This window comes from Solanum verrucosum, unplaced genomic scaffold (genome assembly GCF_900185275.1).
Source record: "Solanum verrucosum unplaced genomic scaffold, falcon-dt-bn FXZP01000278.1, whole genome shotgun sequence".
Lineage (NCBI taxonomy): Eukaryota > Viridiplantae > Streptophyta > Magnoliopsida > Solanales > Solanaceae > Solanum > Solanum verrucosum.
In genome coordinates this window covers 3,157,605-3,178,545 of record NW_026020332.1, presented here as the reverse complement: position 1 = coordinate 3,178,545, position 20,941 = coordinate 3,157,605, and the positions used below count along the sequence as shown (strand labels likewise).

Here is a 20,941-nt window from a genome sequence, read left to right as displayed (position 1 = left end):
GGGCGGCTTTGCCTTGCTTAATTGACTCCTTGGCTCAGGCATCAAGTAGCTAAATAGTGTCCTTGTCATCTTTAAAAGTTAGACTACAGAGTAAATGTCAACTTAGTTGACTGATTGGTACAAAAATGTTGTTAATGAATTTTTAGTTGTTACGAGTAAGAAAATTAGAAATTAGATAAGAAGAATAGTTAGTGAAGACTTACAACTGCATTACATCCAAATCAGAAATTAAATTTCACTTAATGATAGTAGTTCTTCTAAGTCTTCTATCCAAATAATTAGTGTAGTACTATTATTTTTGTGAATAGTTATTTTTCCTTGTTCATCAGTGTTTTTCTTTGCATACGATCTCACTTGAACTTTTCACTTCAAGTCCCAACAGATTTTGGTGCTTTTCTATGCGTTTCACCTATAATAACTCTTTGATATTTTCAAATGGAATATTCCTCTAGTAGCTGGCTCAAATTCTTTTTGCCAGGATGTATTTGGTTATCTATGCTGGATCTGCATACCATCTACGGAAGTAAAACATGTTGAATCACTGAAATTCCTCTATGCTGGTTCTGAGATCTTGCCATTTTTCTCTCTTAAGCACTTGTAGTATTTTCTGTTTATATATGTGACAGAACTTGGCTAACGGATCATGAACCTAGAACATTATCAACAATGAAATGATGACTTTTAGTAACAATGGTTGTGACCTTTATTAAACATCTGAATTATCCCCATCCTTTTTCTTGGCACAGGAAAAATACACTAGCAACTTGTCCGAGCATTAGCATCTTTCGGTGGGAATTCATCATCATCAGGATTTTGCAGAAGAACATTAAATTCGAGCTAACGATGATGAATCCTTAAGACTCCATCATCAGATATGTCTTTATAATGTATTTCCTACAAAACCTATTTAGTGTTTTGACCTTGTTTGGATGCAAATTATTGCATCTTCCACCATTTATTTCTATGAGACTAGACATGCAGCACTTTTAAGCCCCCATTTTCTCCAATTCTCCACACTTGAACTTTTTCCTCTTTTTTGACTTGTTGACTGCCTAGCTCTATTACTATCATCAAACTCAACTGGAGTCTGCTGGTACTAATGAGTAGGGAGAGCTACTAGTAGGAAGGCGGCCATGATAGATGACCTACACGTAAAAATTAAATAATCTGTATCGGTATTTATACCAAATCAATACATCTGTAAGTCAGATAGTATCTTTTATATACATTCGTTTTTTAATTGTTAAGATTAATATCATTGATTTGACAAATAACAGTTGTTAGAACGGGATTGTTACGTGAGTTTGAAATACTGAATCAAATACGATCAATTACTATTACTATATGCTTTGTGGTCCCTTTATAGAACAATAATTTATGGTATTATTTAGAGAGTATAGATACTTACCCACCTCAACTACACTACTTAGTCCCTTGAAACATAATTTCTTTTGTACTCTGAGACGTCATTTAATTTTCAGGTATAGGCACTTTTGACTAAAGTACAAGTGAGAAAAAAAATTAATTCTCTTACCCAAAAATGCAACTTTTTTTTTAAAGCTTGAAAGAAAAATTCCGATGACATATATTGCTAATTTTGTTTATCCTTAAAACAGTATAGTTCAATTTATAATGATTAAAAAAAGGATAAATTATCTGTTGAATTTTTAAACTAGATAAATAAAAATGAAGATTTTATTTTTAATATGGAAGGAGGGAGTACTATTGCAAAAGCAAGTTCCGATTAAATAATTCAAAATTGGCCATTGATAAGCACAAGCTAGACATTACTAATAATTAGTGCTTAAAAAGCAACTATTTTTCTTCCTTTTTTGGGTTAAATATAAATATAATAATACTACATTTATGTTTTTACAGCTAGTAGAAAAATAAAAATTCAAGTAATTTAATGTCATTAATGGATTTTCGGTTGCAGTCATATATGCTCATAAATTAGTATGTGATGAATCTCGTGAACCTTTCATTTTCAAAATATTTCCCTCCTTCACTTCAAATCAAATCAAATCAGTTTTTCGAAAACCGAAAGAATAAGAAGCTGAGGAGTTGTCTCCGATCCCCAAAATACATATAGTTTTTTACTATATATATAAGAGAGTGATCTCAGTGTGTTTGGTTATAAAACAGTAAATCGTAATGGGAAGTCGCGATGATTATTGCAGTATCTCCATTATCACAGCTAGGGCTTGTACTGAAATTAGGAAAAGAAGATCGGAAACCTGTACCCGGAGTTTTACTACTTGTATATCGCCGAGATGGATTTTTTCCCGGTGGTTCGAAACAGGGGAGAGAAATAAGGACGTAGAGAAAGTGAATCAGCTTCAATGTGGAAGCACCAGAAATAAGGGGAAGAAGACGAAGAAGAAAAAGGAGAAGAATTCTCTTACGGAATTCGATACCAAATCATCTACCGTATTGGAAGATCCAGGTAAAAGTTCTCATCTTAGATGCTCTGTTTTGAACTCTGATTAATATGAATTCGAGCTGCATTACGTTTTTATTAAAAAGGTGAAGCATCAGGAATTTTCATTCGAACTCGAGAATTCTGATAACGATTTTTCTTTTAATAATGAGAATATATCATCTCTAAATTGCTAAAATGTTTGATCATTATCAACTTGCATATTGTGACAGCGTAAATACATGAGCATATTCTAGAAGTTGTTTGTTTTTATAAATTATGCTTATTTGAAATAAGTTTAAAAAAAGTTTAAAAGTCAGGATGAGAGCCACCAAACGGTAAAGAGAAATAAATAAGTGGAGTATACATTTCGAAAAATTAGGTGCATGGAAAAAAAATCATATTAATGTCATTTAAGGCTAGCATTTACATTTTTTTGCTTTTGATAAGAACCAAGTGCCCATTGCTTTAATCGCATGTTTGGCCAATCTATTAAGAGGTGAAAAGTGTATTACTCCTCAATTTTTTAGATTCTTTTTTTATAGTTCAAAATAATTTAATAATTCAAAGTTTAAAATATTTTTTCGAATTTTTATTTTTATTTTTGCCCTTTATTTACATTTTCTAGGTGATAAGTTCAGGTGAGTTAATGGCTCATATTTATAAATTTATTTTGAATTATTTCTACTTTTAATAATAGTTTGAGAATTACTAAAAATGTAAAATTGAAAAGTGATATTCCATTTATGTCCTATTTTTTTTCTGAATAAGTGTGCATTGCCTCACAAATTCACTTAATATGAAATAAAAAGAATAGTTTTTTTACCCCTTTTTAAAAGATATTTAAAATTTTCTTATTAATTTATTTATAGCTATTTCCTTTATTTCAAAAAAGTGAATTGTTGAGGTATTATTAAGGAAAAAAGTAAAAACATAAATTTAATATTATTTTCCACTTTTGCTTTTTTAATTTTTTTCTCAAATTATTCTTGAAATTAGAAATAAATTAAAGTAAAATTATAAATATAAACAATTAACTCTCTTTTTCACTTAAAAAATGTAAATGAGAGGCAATTTTTTTTTCCTATATCTCTTTGACTTTGAACAATTTACTATTTTAAATCATATAAAATAGAACAATTTAATATGAAGGAATATTTTTCAATACATGAGAATTGAGATCCTTTCCCCATACATGGGAAGTGAAATTTTTTCTTGTGTATTTAATTGTTGACTTTCGCTTCATAAATGTAGCCATACAAACAACTATGAATAACGTATAAATATTTCTGAGTAATTTTATTAAGAGACCTCCTAATTTGTTACAAAAAATTGGCCTAAATTTGGTCATAATTAAGAAAAAGACTGTCATAATCTTTGCTCGTATGATTGTTATTATTATCAATAGTTTTTTCTCAATAATTTCCTTCCAAAACATATTAGTAATGAATACATCAACTTATTCTTATTTTCGAAACATATTAAATAATTCAAAATGAAGATGAAAGGTTTTTACCTACTATGTTTTTAATATATAACCTATTATATGATATATTTATTGTCATACACATAAAATATAGTATGTAGAAACTTTTCATTTTAGTTGTTCAACGTGTTTTCGAAATAGGCATATAAGTTAATGTATTTATAACTAGTACTCCTCCGTTCTTTTTTATATTTTATCCTTATTATAAATAGTTGGTGCATGATATTTGTCATTTTATAAAATCATTGCATAAATTACAATATTCTTTCTATTATATTCTTGATAGTTAATTAGTCTTAAACATAAATATTTGATCAACATAGGAAAACTAATAAGTAATTAATGTTCATTGTACTTCCTCCGTTTCTTTTTACAATAAGTAATTACAATTAAAATTAATTACTTATTAGTTTTCCTAGGTTGGTCAAATATTTATTTTCAAAACTAATTAACTATCAAGGGTATAATAGGAAGAATATTGTAATTTATGAAATATCAAGTATTATGGATCAATTTTTTATAATAAGGATGACATATAAAAAAGAATGAAGGGAGTAATTACTTCATAATTGATTAATTACTCTCACCATTGCACTACTCTATAAAATCTTATTTTGAAATGAAATTTCAACAAATAAATTAATAATAAAAGATAGAGAAAAAATAAAAAATAATCTTGAAAGCTGAAGCTTCAACAAAAAATCATAAAATACTCTTTTGAAAAATATTTTTGAGAAAATAAATTTAGAATCACTTTTTAAAAGATTAGTCAAACGCAAATTGTTCATGTACTTTATTTTAATTTTTTTTTTTAAAATAAGTTGTTTTTAGTAGTTTGGCCAAACATGAAGTAATAATTATTGGATATGACCATGTTTGCTTTGAAATAGAAAACTGAGACATACTACTTGACCATATTTTATCGTGAAATTAGAAAAAAAAAGTAATTTTTATTTTTCAAATTGAAAAATTATATTTGAAAATTCGTATTCCAATCGCTTATTGTCTTTTCTTTACTTAGTTTTACCTCTCAATAAATAAGATTCAATTTTTGAATTTGTTCATTTTGCAGTAATATAAATAAAACTTTAAGGGCTCGTTTGGTGTGAGGGATTAGAAATAATAGTGATGGGATAAGGAAATAGTGATGGGATAAAAAAAAAATTATGTTGTTTGGTTGGCAAGTCCGGGATAACTTATCTCGGGATTAATAATTAGTACCGGGATAAGTTATCCCTCCCCATGGGTGGTATAGTAATCCCGGGATAACTTATCCCGAGATAGAATAGGTAAATGACAACTATGTCCCTTTAAATCCTTTTTATGTATCATTTTTTACATTTATGTATATTTACATTTTTTTAATACCATGTATAATAATATTTACTACTCCTTATTTTTATGATAATTATACATATTTTTCTATTAAAAAATTATACTATATAAATATAATTTTTATTTATGAATTTATTTGACTAATTCTTATGTTTATTTTATTTTGATATCTCATAAATTTTCTTCTCTTTAATAAACTTAAGAGGAAAGTTCTATTTTTAAGCTAAATAAGAAAAAAGTTATATTTTTAAATACACATGGTACTTATCATGGGAATACATAAACAAAAATATTTAAGTTAAAAAAAAATAAAAGTTTTATTTTAAAAAATGAATAACTAAAGCTCACAAAGAAAAAATTAAAAAGTTTAAATAAAGTGAAGGGTAATTTTGTAAACAAACAACTTGTTCTTAAAATTTATCAATATATATTATTTTGAATATAACAAACCAAACACTCAATAAGAAATAATCTCAGGACAACTTATCCATCATAACTAATCCCAACATAACTTATCCCAACATAACTTATCCCATCACAACTCATATTCAAACCAAACGACCCCTAAGTTCATTATCTTTAACTAGAAAGTGTCTCATGCAATCCATATAGGAATTTGCCAATATTAAGTGAAACTGATTCGTGATATAATAAGCATAAGCACATTTATATATTTCATACTATATTTTAGGGGAAAAAGTTTTGAAAAATACTTCAATTTTGGTCGAAATTGCTGTTACGATATCAAACTTTATGGAAGACCTTTTACCCCTGCACTATTTAATAGTGTATTTTAAAAGTATATATGTGCCCACGTGGACACGTTACTATTTATAATTATGCAATATTTATAATGTTCACGTGGACACATATATACCTTTAAAATACACTATTAAATAATGCAGGGTTAAAAAGTCCTTTTCAAAGTTCGATATTGTTACAACAATTTTGGTCAAAGTTTGGATATATTTCCAACTTTTTTCCCTACATTTTATGATTTCATCTTCCCAATACATTAATGTACATATTCATGCAGGAGGAGAAAAGAAAGCAGATTCTATGAACTTAGGCATTGGATTTGGTCTAATTTATCTGTTCAACTCTACCAAAAATGAGCTCAACAAGATCGTTGAGATTCGTCGAGAAATGGAAATCCTGCTTCATAATTCCAAGATGGAATTACAAAACCAAAGAAGAATCAGAAGTAATCCATCTGGTGCATCAAATTTAAGAACCAAAATCTCATACTACGATTCGGATTGTGTTGAACAGTTTGCATACTCAACTGATATAGAAGAAGAATCAGAAATCACTTGCAGCCATGATGATCACCCTTTAAACTGCAAATTGATGAAAGGAAATGAAAGGAATTCGGAAATGAACCAACTTGAAGCAGAGCTTGAAGTCGAATTAGAACGTTTGCAGTTCCATTTAGATTCAGATATTATGTTCAAATATCCAAAACAACAGGATGCAGAGGTATGTTCTGTTAGCAGCTTCAAATCCTAAATCCGCCTCTGTGTAAAATGATTATAATCAATTGCTTTTAGTTTAGCATGAACATTGCGAAAAAAAGGTATAATTTTGTATACTTGAATGTGGCAGATTATGGATGAATATAGCTCAGGGGAAGGAAGCCATAGCACAAGCTTTGCAGAAGTCTACAACCCTAACTGTGGAGTTCCTGCAGAAGAATTGAAGAGGAGGCTGCATGAGCTTCTACAGACAAGGCAAGAAGAAAGGATCAAAGAACTGGAGTCAGCTTTAGAATCCACCATGCAAAATCTTGCAGACAAAGAAAAAGAGGTATGTTGGTGGAGAGACACTGCTAAGGTCATTTCTCAACATGCTCCGAGTCGTCGATCACTTACTAAGTTGGGTTAAAAACCACACCCCACCAACATTGAAGGAAACTGTCCAAAGCTTTTTTGGATAGAAAGAACTTAGGAAACAAGGAGGGAAAGTTGATTTCCTAGAAAAAGTGAACTTTTTCCATGTATACAGTTTCATGTAAAAGAAGGTGAAGGAAATAAACCACAACTTATATATCAAAAATACTCAAGTTTAGTTTGCAGCAACAAGAGGAATGGATGCCTTTATTCTGCTAACTGATAGTATATGGAGGCATCATGAACAATAACATCACTGGATTAAAAACTTTCATAAGAAGAAATTCAAAGCCCTTCGACATGTTTGGTGTGAGCATTAAAAAATATTAAGTAATTATCGCCATATATGTGGCACAGAGACTACAAAAGTAACACATGCATACTGTTGACTCTTATGCATATTGTTAATGCAACAACAAATGTGGAATGACCTGTAAACTTTGTATTATTATTTTGTTCTCTCATTGAATTCTTCCAGAAGTTTCTCAATCGTTTTCCTTGATACAATTTTTTCAATCTCGAACACCCTCATCTCAGCAGCTAGACCTGCAGAAAAAAAAGGAAAAATTTGGTTTCAAGACAGAAATATAATCTTGAGATGGATCAAGTTCTATATGAAGAAATATAGCTCACTGACCTGATTGGCGCAAAGCTTTGAGTGGAAGTACATTTGCATAGGAGTAGATAAAACGGAGCAGGCTTTTCATAAGCTCAGCAGATTCAGCTGAGACTAGAATCTCTCTCTAAAATTGAAACACAGGAAAATGGTTAGATTGCTTGAACATCAGCAAAATGGTATCAAATATCTAGTTAATACAAGTACACACAATACAGAGCCATTAGTGCCCTATGATCCTTCATCCTAACGCCTATCCTTAATATGTAGACTCACCGAAAATTCCACACTTGGCTTCCCATTTTGGTTTGCAGAAGCATGAAAAAAGAAAACAATTATAGCCATGATCTTGTTTACCAAAAGTTGAAACTGTTATACCATCATCAGCATAGATGTTAGCAAGCTCCATTTGGATCATATTAAGTTCTCTATTTCTGTCCGCATAAACAAATTGGAAAATTCTTTAACGAATTAGGTAAAAAGAGAACTTCACCCAAGAAGTTGAGAAATATAAGTAAACTCGCAATGAGAATTTAGAAATAACTGTTTTAGAACACAAATTTAATACTAATCCACCATGAACTAACAGTATAATGCAAAACTAGAATGATCTGGCTGACACAAAATGGAGCAACTTGATCAATCAAAATAGAGAAATCATTCAAAGAGGAGGTCACTAAACCTTGAAACTCTTCTCTGCATCATAATACCCTGAAACGATCAAGAAGATGTGAAGTTTCTCTAGTTCTGCATATCCAAAAGAAAATCATTGTCAACCCAAGGATGTGAATTTTCTCTACCATCCCACCACTCGGCCCCCTCATCCTGGCACACAAGAGTAAATGATCTCTTGCAGCATGATATGATGAAAATTATCGCGTGATTAGTTACTGACTGAAATATTAATGCTTCCAAACTGGAAAAGGGGCAGAGCAGAATCAATTACTTACGCTGGAAACTTCTTATGTTTTCAGCTGAAGTAGAGTGATGTGTTAAGAGCTCTCCTATAGATATTCCCACTGAACTCATTCCAATATTTGAATTCCCCATTCTTGATCCTGTACCACCAGGTTTCCCTGCTCCCAACTCTGAAGGTCAGTCCACATAAATTGTATACTAAAAACGTCGCTGAAGTCATATCATGTACATGATATCAAAATGTAAAACTCTGAGGAAGTTTCTCAAATTTCCAAGTTCTGTAAATTCTAACCATAACATGATTGCATTAATTTACTCCACACAAGTCCGTAGACCATTTTCTAGTTCCTTCCCACAAGAGTTGCTGCTAGCCAAATATTTGTCAAGAAAAAGGAAAAGCAGAATTTGTAGCCAGAAGCCATTAGGCAGAAAGCAGTATCAAGGAGAAGCTAATTACTTTCTCTAGAAACCACTCATACAGAAATGAATCATCTAGTTTAAAGTGGCACACATGGACAAGGCATCTATACAAAAACATACCCAGTGTAATCCCACAAGGCATCTATGAAAGCTTTAATAAATCATGGCTTTGAAAGGAAAGGTCTGTAATTAGGACAAAGAGAAGCTGATGAAAATACCTGATTTTGACCATTTTTTCAAAATCAGAAGAGAAACAGATAACAGTACCTGATTTTGACCATCGTTTAATATCTTTCCGTAAAACTTCTCCTGTTCTGGGGTCGGCTGCATCCGATTTTGACAAATTTATATTATCTTTTCGTAAAACTTCTTCCATTCTGGGCTCAGCTGTATCCGACTTTGACAATTTTTTGATATCTTTTTGTAAAACTTCTTCTGCTCTGTGATCAGCTTCATCCGATTTTGACAATTTCTTAGTATTTTTTTGTGAAACTTCTCCTACTCCGGGGTCAGCTGCATCGGAATTTGACAACTTCTTACTATCTTGTAGTAAAACTTCTCGTACTCCGGGGTCAGCTGCATTGGGTTTTGATGATTTCTTAGCATCTCTTTGTAAAACTTCTCCTACTCCGGGGTCAGCTACATTGGATTTTGACAATTTCTTAATATCTTTTTCTAAGACTTCTCCAACTCTGGGGTCAGCTGCATCTGATTTTGACAATCTTTTAATATCTTTTCGAGAAACTTCTCCTGGTCTGGCATCAGCTGCATCATGCATTTTGTATCTCACTGAAAATGACAAAGTTTTAATTGTGATATGAGTTTGATCACATGGAATTAGAAATCTAGAATAGTGACTAAATATAATGACTATCAAAGCCGCATAACCTACAAATTTCATAAAGACCATTGCATCCAAATCGACCTGCCCCATTTATCAATAAGGTGGTCATGTACTTATCCTTTGTTGTAGTCTGTGAGTTTGTCAAATTTCCAGTATCCATGAGTATACCGGCCAGCTGCACATATAATCAGTCATAAAGAGATTATACCACATAAAGACATTTGAACTTGCATACACAATGGAAAATCAAGATATTGGAGTTAGTACCAGAAGACGACTGAACCATTGACCCACTAATAACTCTGGTGAAGTTAGTGTAAACTTGTCAGCAATAAGTGTACAGCATGATGCCTCCTACAATAAATAAGTACATATAAAAGGCGTCAAGCGAGCTTATAAGAACGATCATTTGGTTCCCTGCAGAAAATTTGATATGCGTAAACACATGAACCTTAGACTAACTCAACCACAAAAGCTAGCTACAGATTCCCTAAGGCGGTAAGGCCTAACTTTCTCCAACGTCTGCTTACTCCTGCTATAATTTTTCTCTACTTGTTCTTAAATTTATGCTGCTTAGCAATAATAATCTCTGTTAACTAGTTTAAGAGGAAGATGACATTTACTGGTATGTTGACTTTCTTCCATATTTCTAACAGAATGAGTAAGATACCTTCCCAATAGTGACAGCAGCAACTGAAGAATAAGGTGTATCTTCCTGCATAAACAGAAAGATTAGAGCATAGCCTCTCGATTGAACAGATTTTACTACTTGACATGACCAAAGCATAATGGAGATGCAGAAACAAGAAAACCAAAATAAAAGTAGAACCTCTCTGCAATTGAAGATTTCAACCACTGCATCCTTTAATGCCTGCTCCAGTAAGCAGTAAGTAATCATCATTTAACTGATTAATAGCAAATCAGCAACCTCAAAACAAAACACTTACCTCCTGATTAGCTGGAAGCTTGCTACAATTGACTAAAACAAGTTTAAGACTCCCATATAATTCATAGTAGGACAGGTCAATCTGTTCAAATAATATCAAGTTATCAATTGAATATATACAAATTAGTTACGCATATTTAGAGTATAGAGATATTTTCTTTTTACACTGAAGACAATCGTGCTTTCCAAGGAAAGCAGGATTGTTGTTTTGATTCCATTCCTGGTTTTCATTTACTATGTGGACGTAATTCTAGAGAATCTAGACTTAAATTTCATTTCCTTTCCTAACTTTGCATATAGAATGGAACATACCTCATCAACGAATATTAAGGAAGATTCATCAACAAAGCAAGAATCAAGTAGCCATCTGAGCTCAGCATGAGAATGAACATCCGACCTTTTCATGTTGATGACAGGCACAGTGCATAACTCGTCATCATTTAATGTTTCATTCAAGTAAAAAGCATACATTATGGTTGAAGCAACAGATCCAACATCTGCATCCAGATGCAAACAAACTTACAATTAAGCTCAACCAGTGTAAGACTCAAATTGTTAGATGGTCACAGACACACTTCTCTAAATTAGGATTTGTTTCTTCACTACTGCAGTTGATGAATTCAACGAAACAAGCACTTCTCAAATAATGCCACAGGACTATATAAGCTTAGCATTTCTCTTTTTTTGTAGTTGAATTTGCTTCGAATCTATTTACTTCTAGTCCTACAAAGTGGTACTTCATGAAAGAGATAAATTTAAGCAATTTGCAAAATCTCTACATGTGGAAAACAGCTGGTGCAACTTTCTCAAAACATTAAAGATAACCAATCAGAAATACTTATGCAATTACTAAGCAATATCTGTACTAATAAAGAAGCAAATTTGTAAAATCAAATGTGATATTACTAGGATCTAGTTCTTTAACTGTAGGTTTAGACCATTTGTTACTTTTGTGCCCAGAAGCCTCTTACTCTGTTGGATTATGCACTCATTTTACATAGTTTATGTTTTCAGTTGGAGACGTCCTGGATCTAGAATAGCATTCTTTGCTTAGTATTTGGATAAATTTGTTTTCTACCTTGTTTAAATAGAATCAAACATCAAGAAACTGGTCGTAATAGAATTCATGCATCACAGAAATATATATGAACACTCCTTTCGAGATGATCTTCTAAGCCCTAAGGTGGACCATTTTGGACATGAAATTAAGACCAATTTAAATATGGTATGCTTTAAGAATACGTTGGATGCCACTAAGCTACAAAGTTGAGAATGATTTATTTTTCTATAATAGAAGCTGGTTTAATATGGAGGTCACTTTTATTTAGACAGTGAATGGTTCTTAGATGTTACCACAGCAGTCCGGCCCAATCACCGCATGCAAGAATTTTGATGGTACTCCTGGACTAACATAATCTCTTCTTGCCTTTAGAAAAATATTCAGCCTGTGAATTCCTTGACATGATCCAAGAACTTCCATCTGCACTGAATTTCCACAGTAGAACGATGCTGCAGATGGAGGAAGTGGAATATCGGAGACAGTTCTACTTTTCTTGGTCACGGTGTAAGATCTTTCATAGGCAGGCAAAGTCAAGCCACCAGGAGAGTGATACTCTCCATTTGCTTCAGATGATTTTGGACTAGACTGCACTGAAGACTCATCTACATCAGGCAGATCAACTTTCAAACCAGACCGAGGACTTCCCACAGGAGGGGAATTCAATTTGGATGCTGCTAACCACCTTACAGATAATGACCGACCAAGAGGTTCATGTATTCCTTTTGAAGCTGAATTAGGAGAATGTCTATTGTTATAAACATCATTTTCAGATAATTTTACACTAATCTTTTTCTGTCCTCGGTTACCAACATCAGAGGCTGACCTCGTTATATCATTCCGAGTGACTTTTCTAAGGATGTCTAAACCACTTCCTTTGTTGATGGCTTCTGTTTCACCTCTTCGCATTCCATCGAAATAAGGGTCATCTCTGGCACGTACATATTTTTCCTGAAAAGTATAGCAGAAATAAGTAATTTAAGTGCTAATGCAGCTATAAGCATGTTTTGCCTTAGGTCCAACAAGACCACAGACACGCGCTTGATCAGGTATTTAGATTGAAGTTACACTGCAGAATCACACATTACAGATCTTGTCTACATCACTGTTTGGATTACTGAATATGATATGAAAAAAAAAATCAACAGAGCACTAAACTTTGTTTTCATTTATATTAGAAGTAATGTCGGGAATTCTGATTATGATGGACAAGTGATACAGTTTATGGGAACAGAATCTAAAGCATGAGCTCCAACCAGTGTCCGAGCCAAAATTATCTAGGAGGTTCAAAATATGAAGAAGTAAACACACGAAGAAGCAAGGGGATTCAACATCTACTCTATATGGATACATAAAAAATCATTCTAACCATGCATAGATAATGTATTTTTCTACCGAATAAGCCCCTTTGCACCCATGTGGTTCCGCCCCTGGTGCCAGCATCCTGGGATTCTTATGGATCACAGGTCATAATTATTACTCCTTATGTTTCAATTTATTTGCCTTACTTTCCTTTTTTAGCAAATCTTTAATTCTAACTTTCCACTTGTCATGTTTAAGACCACAAGATTGAAACACATTTTGGTACCTTGTAGGTATCTTTAGTTTAAGGCCACAAGATTCAAAAGTCTTTTGTACTTTCTTAAAACTCAACTCCATGCCAAGTCCAAACTAGACATACAAATTGAAAGTGAAGAAGTAATTTCTAGCCTAGCAAATGATTGAACCAAGAATTTCAGGCATCTGTTACGAAATCAAACGGAACATGTAAAAGGAGATTCTACAAGTACATGAAAAAGGGTCTAATAAAAATTGAACTTTGAGCTAGAAAAAAGTTAATTGAAAAAAAAAAATTCTCACTTTCTGAAATTCCGCCATTGGTGAACAAAGAATGTTTTGAGAAAGAAGAGAAATAGTCTGTCAAAAGAGAAAATAGATAGAACCAATGGTAACCCAAATTTTCGAAAAAATAAAAATGGGACGGTTAAGAGTAGAAAAAACAGAAAATAAAGCCAAAATAGCATCTTTGTGGCCTCCGCCATTGCAGCTGCTATATGATACAAGACAATTGAGCCAAAACAAACAAATTTTGGCCATTTTGCTTATTATAATAATCTCTTGCACATTCTTGAATGTTTTCAAAAATATTCTTTCTACATTTATACATCACCTTACGCAGACCCCATTACACTGAATAAGTTGTAGTCTTAATGTTTTTTGAAAAATAATTAAGGTCCAAAGATAATGTTGGAACTATTAAAACACATTGTTATCTATTACATAAAAGTTCAAACTGTTTTTTCACCATGCCAAGTAGTATATTGATAGAAAACTTGCATAAAAGTTCTAACTGCTTTTTCACCAAGCTTTATATACTATATACCGAAAACTTGAGATCTTTCTGCTTCCATCTAACCCAAAGCAAAAAATTGAATACAGAAACATGAACCAATTACCAATGGTAAGGAATATCATTGATGTCAGCCATATTTCCACAAGGACCTATTTTTCACTTATACATATGTGTCAATACTTGGATTGATGGTTACTGAGATGGTAAGCCCTCTATCAAAATTGTACTTCATCACAAAAATCTTTACCAATGGTAAGGAATATCATTGATGTCAACCATATTTCCACAAGGACCTATTTTTCACTTATACATATGTGTCAATACTTGGATTGATGGTTACTGAGATGGTAAGCCCTCTATCAAAATTGTACTTCATCACAAAAATCTTTATCTTCTATTTCTTGTTTAAAGAAAGTGCTAGGCCCCGTAGCTCCTCGAAAGCTTGCATAGTTTCTGCATCAAATCCTCCAGCAAACTGTACCAATAGAGATGAAAACTAAACTAAGATGACATTCACAATAATTTGATGCAGGTGAGTTACCAATCTATTCTTCATCAGTAGTAACATCCTGTTCTTCTTAGCAGGGGAATTCATTAATATCTCGTATTTATCGATTGCTTTATATAGAGTGTGTGTACAGTTTTGACAAAATGTGCCTTTATCCATAAAAAAAAATGTACATTACATGTTCATTTCAATATTTCTTTTTGTTGCACAATTAGAAAACTTGTTTAAGGTTTATAAAAAGATGAGAAAGGAGAAAGTGAAAGATGCAGACTGCAGCAGAGGAAATGCACAACACAGTATTTACTAATATCACACAAACCTGATGAATCCGGAAAGCAAATCTCACTCCTTGGAGTAGCATGTAGTCCATGGAAGTGTCTTTATCTAATGGTCCTTTGGACTGAAGCTCCGAAGCTACCCTCTTCATGTACACCTTAGCCAACTTCACAGAGCCAAACTTTATCTGCATAATTTCTTTTGAATTAAGTCCCAATGCAAAATGACAACTAGATAACAAGAAAAAAGGTACTGTAGTTTTTTGCTGAGTATTCTGCAGAGGAGGACATGCACCTATGCAAGAATGAAACTGCAAATAGATAAGCAATTTTAATGTTGAAATGTTGAGATACTGAAAATGGCATGCAAGGATGTAGTTTAAGATAATGTACAATCTTGAAACTCATCATCTGTCTCATATCAATCTCTCATCATATTCCGTAAAGTTTGGATTCCCTTCTGGTGGTGAACCGTATAATATGCATAATACAGTTAATTAACTTAATAAATAAAAGTTTTTTAGGACAATTTAACATGTCAGTATACTGCTTAGTTGTGTACTTCCAGTTCTGGCTAGTTATATCTCATTAGATACTCATTGTATCATTCAAGCTCTATTACCATTTGAAGATCTAAATCAACAGATGATTTTCTACTTGGAATAGTCAGAACTGACCTTGCTTAATATCCCATTATCAAGCATCCAGTGAGTGGGGATTTTGAACTCTTTGCTGTGGCGCATCAATGAGTCTCTTGTCCGAAGAAGGTTATAGACACTACGTTCCATCCTGCAATGTGAAGATAAAATTTGGACAATTAGGTGAAAAAAATTAACTTTCTTGGTAGAAGGGCCAAGGAGGTACCAAATTATAACTACTTTATGACAAAGTAAGAGGTCATACTTCTCTGACAAAGAAATAATCTTCTTTAGTGCAATATCACATGGCGATCGAGGATCGTCCTTATAAGTTGAAACTTCATTCTCCAACTTCTTGAGATCTCTATATCCAAATGCTGCCTCCCTTAGTGTGTCTGCTTTTCTCTCTGGCCAGTCAAAGTGCTTTAGGACTGCCCTTTCATCCACCTTCACAACAGTGCAAGCGCAATGATCAAAATTAACAGTAAATTACAGACTGTAGCTTCTATTTAATGTGAAATGAAATATAGCAGATATAGTTCCTCAATATTTGGTAGAATTTCCTGAGAACTACATTTTTGTACTCTGAATTCAATTGATAATAATTACTGAACTTAATGTCATACAACTACTACGAACTAGGACAGATGCATGATTTTTCTTTGAGTTATTCTTCATTTTCATGTGAATAATCCCAAAAATTTCAAAATGAGACAATAACAAGCTTCTCTTTGCTGTGACAGTAGATAAAGGCATTCTTCTCTATGCTGATACGTCTTACCAGAAAGCAAAGTTCATCATCTAGCCATTTCACAAAAGCAACCACGTCGTCGATGTCTGAATAAACTGCATTATTGACCTCTGCTATCAGGGAAATCACAAATTCTGCTTGAGTTTCCACATCTGCCCTTATCTGGAAGTGGGACAATATTATGCAATCAGGAATAAAATTAAGTCCAGAGACTAAAATAAAAAAATCTGAAACTTCCTCATTGCTGGACTAGTAATCAGAAAGGAGGACCAGGAAAATTCAGATACAGTGGCCAGACTGTGTCTGTCAATGTTCTGGATATCTCGAGTCATTGGAGTGCAATTTAGTGGTCATTGATATGGTTAGTGTGCCTTATTGACAATAATAGAATGAGAAGACTAGAGAGAAAGAACTTACAGCCAGCAAATATGATGATCTGTTCTCAATTTCACCGATCATGCTACTACGAACGTCTGAAACACTTGATGCATCACATACTCCTCCATTTAATGAATCCTTCCTCGAGTCTCTCTTCATCAGTGAATGATAAAACTCTACTACTTGAGGAGCTCTCTGTACCATGCCTGATGTAGTTTTGGCCATAAGTTTTGGAGGTGGTGGTGGAGGAGGAGGAGGAGGTGGTGGTGGAGGACCAGGAACTTGAACAGAATTTTCTCCTTCTTCTTCAATTAAAGCAACAGATGAAGGCCTCGGAGGGGGATTAGGAATCCGCAAGACACGTTTCTCGACCTCCAAAGGATTGGTTAATTTATGTTGGGAAACAATAGGCTCAATCTCCTTTTCCACTTCCTTGGAACACATAAAGACATCTGATTGCCTTCTCTTATTAAAAATCAAGTCCTCAACACAAAATTTTGATCCACTTATCGAGTGCCTGCGAGTAGAACTTTGTGTATCCTCCCAACTATGAGTAATGATATTATCCGGGCTCCCTAGTTGTTGCATATCTTCATCAGTAATAGGCCACTTCTTTAGCTTCTTAACGAGGCTTAACCTCCTTGCACTACTACATTTTGAGTCCTCATCACTATGATCATAAGACAAGCAAAGTGATTCCCTACTTTTCTCACTGCCATGAGGGCTAGAAGTCTTATCACATGTCATGGACGAGCAGCTGCGCAACTCTTCTCGCAAACATGAGTTCACCCACTTCAAGTAGGCAAGCTCCTCAACCTCATTCAACCTACTCATTTGAAGACCCTCAACTTGTTTGCAAAGGTTTTCATTTTCATGTCTCAACAAAGAAGCCTCTGCTTTAATATGCTCAATTGTATCTCCCTGATGAGAATAAAGTGAAACAGAGAAACAAGATATAATCAAGCCAGCCAATTACAATTGTTAGACATTTTCAAAATTTTCCGATACGACCACAACAACTCATACCCAGTGTAATCCCACAAGTGATACAGGTTGAACCACATTTTTCAGTATATCACTTACAAACTACTAGAGAAAACTATGCATTTTAGGCATATAAAGCCAATTCATCAAGGTTATTCAAATTCAAGATTTCAAAACTGGGTTTCCAAGAAAATGCAAACTGGATACTCTTATCTCATATTAGTTCAATAAGACAAAGTAGTAAAAGTAAATACCTCTGGAACTTTTCCAACAATGGCTAGCTGGGACTCCATGGAAGACAGCCTGCAAGAAATATCTCTTTTCTGTAGCTGGAGCTCCTTATTCAAGCGCCTCAACTCCACAACCTCCATTTCCAAACTAGTCACACTTTTGAATTCTTCCTTATTGGATTTCATATCTTGTCTCTCTCGGGAAGCAGTCAATGAACCTAATTGATGAGAAAGGACTGCCTTTTCACATTCCATCAATTCAACTTTCTTGGCAAAGCTATTAATCTCACTCTTCTTCAGTTCGAGTTCCCTCTCGAGCTCAACCACCTTTGGACTCCTCTTAAATTCAGATAATTCAGTCTGCAATTTCAATTCCCTTCCCTTTGATTCTTGTAGCAAGCTCCTCAAATGATCAATTTCATTGAATAGATCACGCGAACCGGAAGACTTAGTCCTGTGAATGTTAACTGTTTGAGGATGAACTTGAGAGGAAACGACTGAACAAGACAAGTCTCCCATTAGAGACCTCTTCACCCTTGGCTGCGAAATTCCAGAAGAGTTCTTCTGGTTCGAGTTTTCGTTGCCAGGAACCAACTCTTTCTTGGCATGAATTATGGTCTGCAACTTGGTTTTTCTCTCCCCTGAGAAACCCTTCACAATTTGAGAACCCCAAGAGGATCTCACCTTTGACATATTGTTATTACCTTTTACATTGCTATTACTACCCTTTGGTACCTTATTTTGATCAGCAAATTTTGAAGCTTTCACTCTATTCTCTAATGATTTTTCTCCCCCCATTATGAAAACTACAAAGACTCCTCACCCCTTATACTCAATACCCTGAACAGTTATGAGCTCAGAAACTCCAAACTTCCATGGATTAAACTCTAAATCCCTGAACATACAAATGGAGTTTTCTCATAACATGACTAAACCCAAGTTTAAAGCTAAAAAATGAAACCTTTTCACCATAACATGAGCTCCAGAAAACAGAGAATTCTTAATAGGTTTCTCAAAGCTCAAAATTGAATCTTTTACACCAAAACATGAGCTCCAGAAAACAGAGAACTCCTAAATTAGTTTATCAAAGCTCAAAATTGAAACTTTTACACCAAAACAAGAGCTCCAGAAAACAGAGAACTCCTAAATAGGTTTATCAAAGCTCAAAATTGAAACTTCTACACCAAAACATAAGCTCCAGAAAACAGAGAACTCTAAATGGGTTTAGCAAAACTCAAAACTGAAACTTTTACACCAAATTTCAGCATTGATCATCACAGATATCAAATGGGGTCCTTCAGTTTGAGCTCAAAACTGAAACTTTTCCATTGCATATGGTCTCTCTCTCAGAAAAGAAAGTGGAGCTCAAATTTAATAACGTTTCCACTGTAAAATCAATTACCCTCAAAAGTTCAAGAGTTTCCCTCTTAGTTTAAGCTGAAAAACTCAAATGGATTTCACTGGTAATTCAATTTTGACGATTCTAAAAACCCCCCTTTAAAAAGAAAAATCTTTTTACTACTCAAAAGCCAAGAAAGCTTACGAGTCGTCTTGTCGTTTCTGTGATCGTGCAATCAAGACGCTCCTCTGTTCAGTCTTTAATCATTAGTTGAAAATGAGAGAAAGAAAGGCTCATACTTTGAGGATTTCACTATACATTTCGAGAGAGAAAAAAAGGGAAGATTGTCGCAGCTTTAATGGCTGTTTGAATTTTGAAATTTGAATTTGTTCTTCTTTCTATATAAACTGATCTTAGCCGTAAGATTTTAGTTGGTCCCACCAGCTTACGTGTGATGGTCTTAGATGAACGGTTGAGATTGGAAATTAAGAAAAAGGTTCTGCAACGGTCGATAAATTTGCAAAATTAGTCAACTCTCCCACTAAAATTTGCTTTAAAAATCCTTTTCAACTTTCCCAAATTTAGTCATTTATGTCACTCCTTCCTGTTTCGTCGTAGATTTTGATGTTGAAATTTAAAGATTTGAATTTTTAAAGCTGTGACTTTTAAATTTTTAAATTGTGTTTGAATATATATTTTATTTTTAAAAAAAAATTACGACTAAAAGTCCCCGAAAACCCAAAATTGATTTGAGCTAATTTTTGAGAACTTGAAATATTTGACGATTAGATTATTGAATTTCACGGTCTATTAAATATTTAAAAGATAAATTTTCAAATTACTCTCAAATACTAGCTTCATCTTATATTTTATTTTATTTTACACTTTCCAATCTAAAATAATTGTTGTTTTATATTTGGGCATATGATTAAGTAGGCTTGCGTCCATAGGCCTGTGTAATAAAGATCATCCCACTAAAATTTAAAGGTGAGTTTTTTAAAGTAGTGGTTACATCATATATGTTATATGGGGTAGGGAGTAGAGTGTTGACCAATCAAGAATTTTTATATGTAAAAGATGAAATTTGAATTGAAATGTTTTATTGGAACACTTTACTAAGAGAGATAAAGTTTAGTAATGAAGGTATACAAGATAAGGTGAGAGTAGTATCAATGATAGACGAGATATAGAAAGTGAGACTGAGATAATTCAAACATGTGGAGAGGATGCATGAACACCCCGTTGTTAAGGTTGTAGGAGGTGTCTATGGATGGCTTCAGGAGAGATAGAGGTGGATCGAAGAAATATTAGGCAAAAATGAGTTGACATGACATGACGTAATTATAGCTTACCAAGAACATGATCTTAGAGACGAGGGTATAAAGGACACTAATTACACTAGAAGGTTGGTAAGTATTGAGTGTTTATCCTTTCATACTAGTAATTGTGGTTTTATTCTTGTCGTTTATTGTTATTCAATTTATGTTACTTTTTTATTGTTTCTTGTACCCAAGTTATTGTCTTATTTTGTTGTAGTTATTGATCCTTTTAAGAA

The 20,941-nt window shown here is 33.3% G+C and overlaps 4 protein-coding genes across 4 annotated transcripts; 1 reads left to right on the top strand and 3 right to left on the bottom strand.

Annotated features, from left to right (window-relative positions):
* Positions 1-2,110: 2,110 nt before the first annotated feature.
* Positions 2,111-7,159, top strand: LOC125836519 (protein POLAR LOCALIZATION DURING ASYMMETRIC DIVISION AND REDISTRIBUTION-like). Its single transcript, XM_049515690.1, has 3 exons — positions 2,111-2,446; positions 6,277-6,719; positions 6,846-7,159. The coding sequence occupies exons 1-3, from the start codon at positions 2,155-2,157 to the stop codon at positions 7,122-7,124; spliced, it is 1,014 nt and encodes a 337-aa protein (XP_049371647.1). The 5' UTR covers positions 2,111-2,154; the 3' UTR covers positions 7,125-7,159.
* Positions 7,160-7,577: 418 nt separating this feature from the next.
* Positions 7,578-10,825, bottom strand: LOC125836517 (uncharacterized). Its single transcript, XM_049515688.1, has 9 exons — positions 10,757-10,825; positions 10,598-10,642; positions 10,195-10,281; positions 9,976-10,102; positions 9,351-9,872; positions 8,696-8,821; positions 8,428-8,492; positions 7,767-7,872; positions 7,578-7,675 (listed from the first exon to the last, which is right to left on the bottom strand). The coding sequence occupies exons 1-9, from the start codon at positions 10,823-10,825 to the stop codon at positions 7,578-7,580; spliced, it is 1,245 nt and encodes a 414-aa protein (XP_049371645.1).
* A 31-nt stretch (positions 10,826-10,856) lies between these two features.
* LOC125836390 (uncharacterized) lies at positions 10,857-13,808 on the bottom strand. Its single transcript, XM_049515562.1, has 4 exons — positions 13,791-13,808; positions 12,227-12,881; positions 11,186-11,370; positions 10,857-10,955 (listed from the first exon to the last, which is right to left on the bottom strand). The coding sequence occupies exons 1-4, from the start codon at positions 13,806-13,808 to the stop codon at positions 10,857-10,859; spliced, it is 957 nt and encodes a 318-aa protein (XP_049371519.1).
* A 733-nt stretch (positions 13,809-14,541) lies between these two features.
* On the bottom strand, positions 14,542-18,958 carry LOC125836511 (protein CHUP1, chloroplastic-like). The gene is made up of 7 exons (XM_049515679.1): positions 18,072-18,958; positions 16,873-17,754; positions 16,486-16,617; positions 15,970-16,151; positions 15,744-15,855; positions 15,111-15,254; positions 14,542-14,758 (listed from the first exon to the last, which is right to left on the bottom strand). The coding sequence occupies exons 1-7, from the start codon at positions 18,843-18,845 to the stop codon at positions 14,678-14,680; spliced, it is 2,307 nt and encodes a 768-aa protein (XP_049371636.1). The 5' UTR covers positions 18,846-18,958; the 3' UTR covers positions 14,542-14,677.
* Between the last annotated feature and the right edge of the window lie 1,983 nt (positions 18,959-20,941).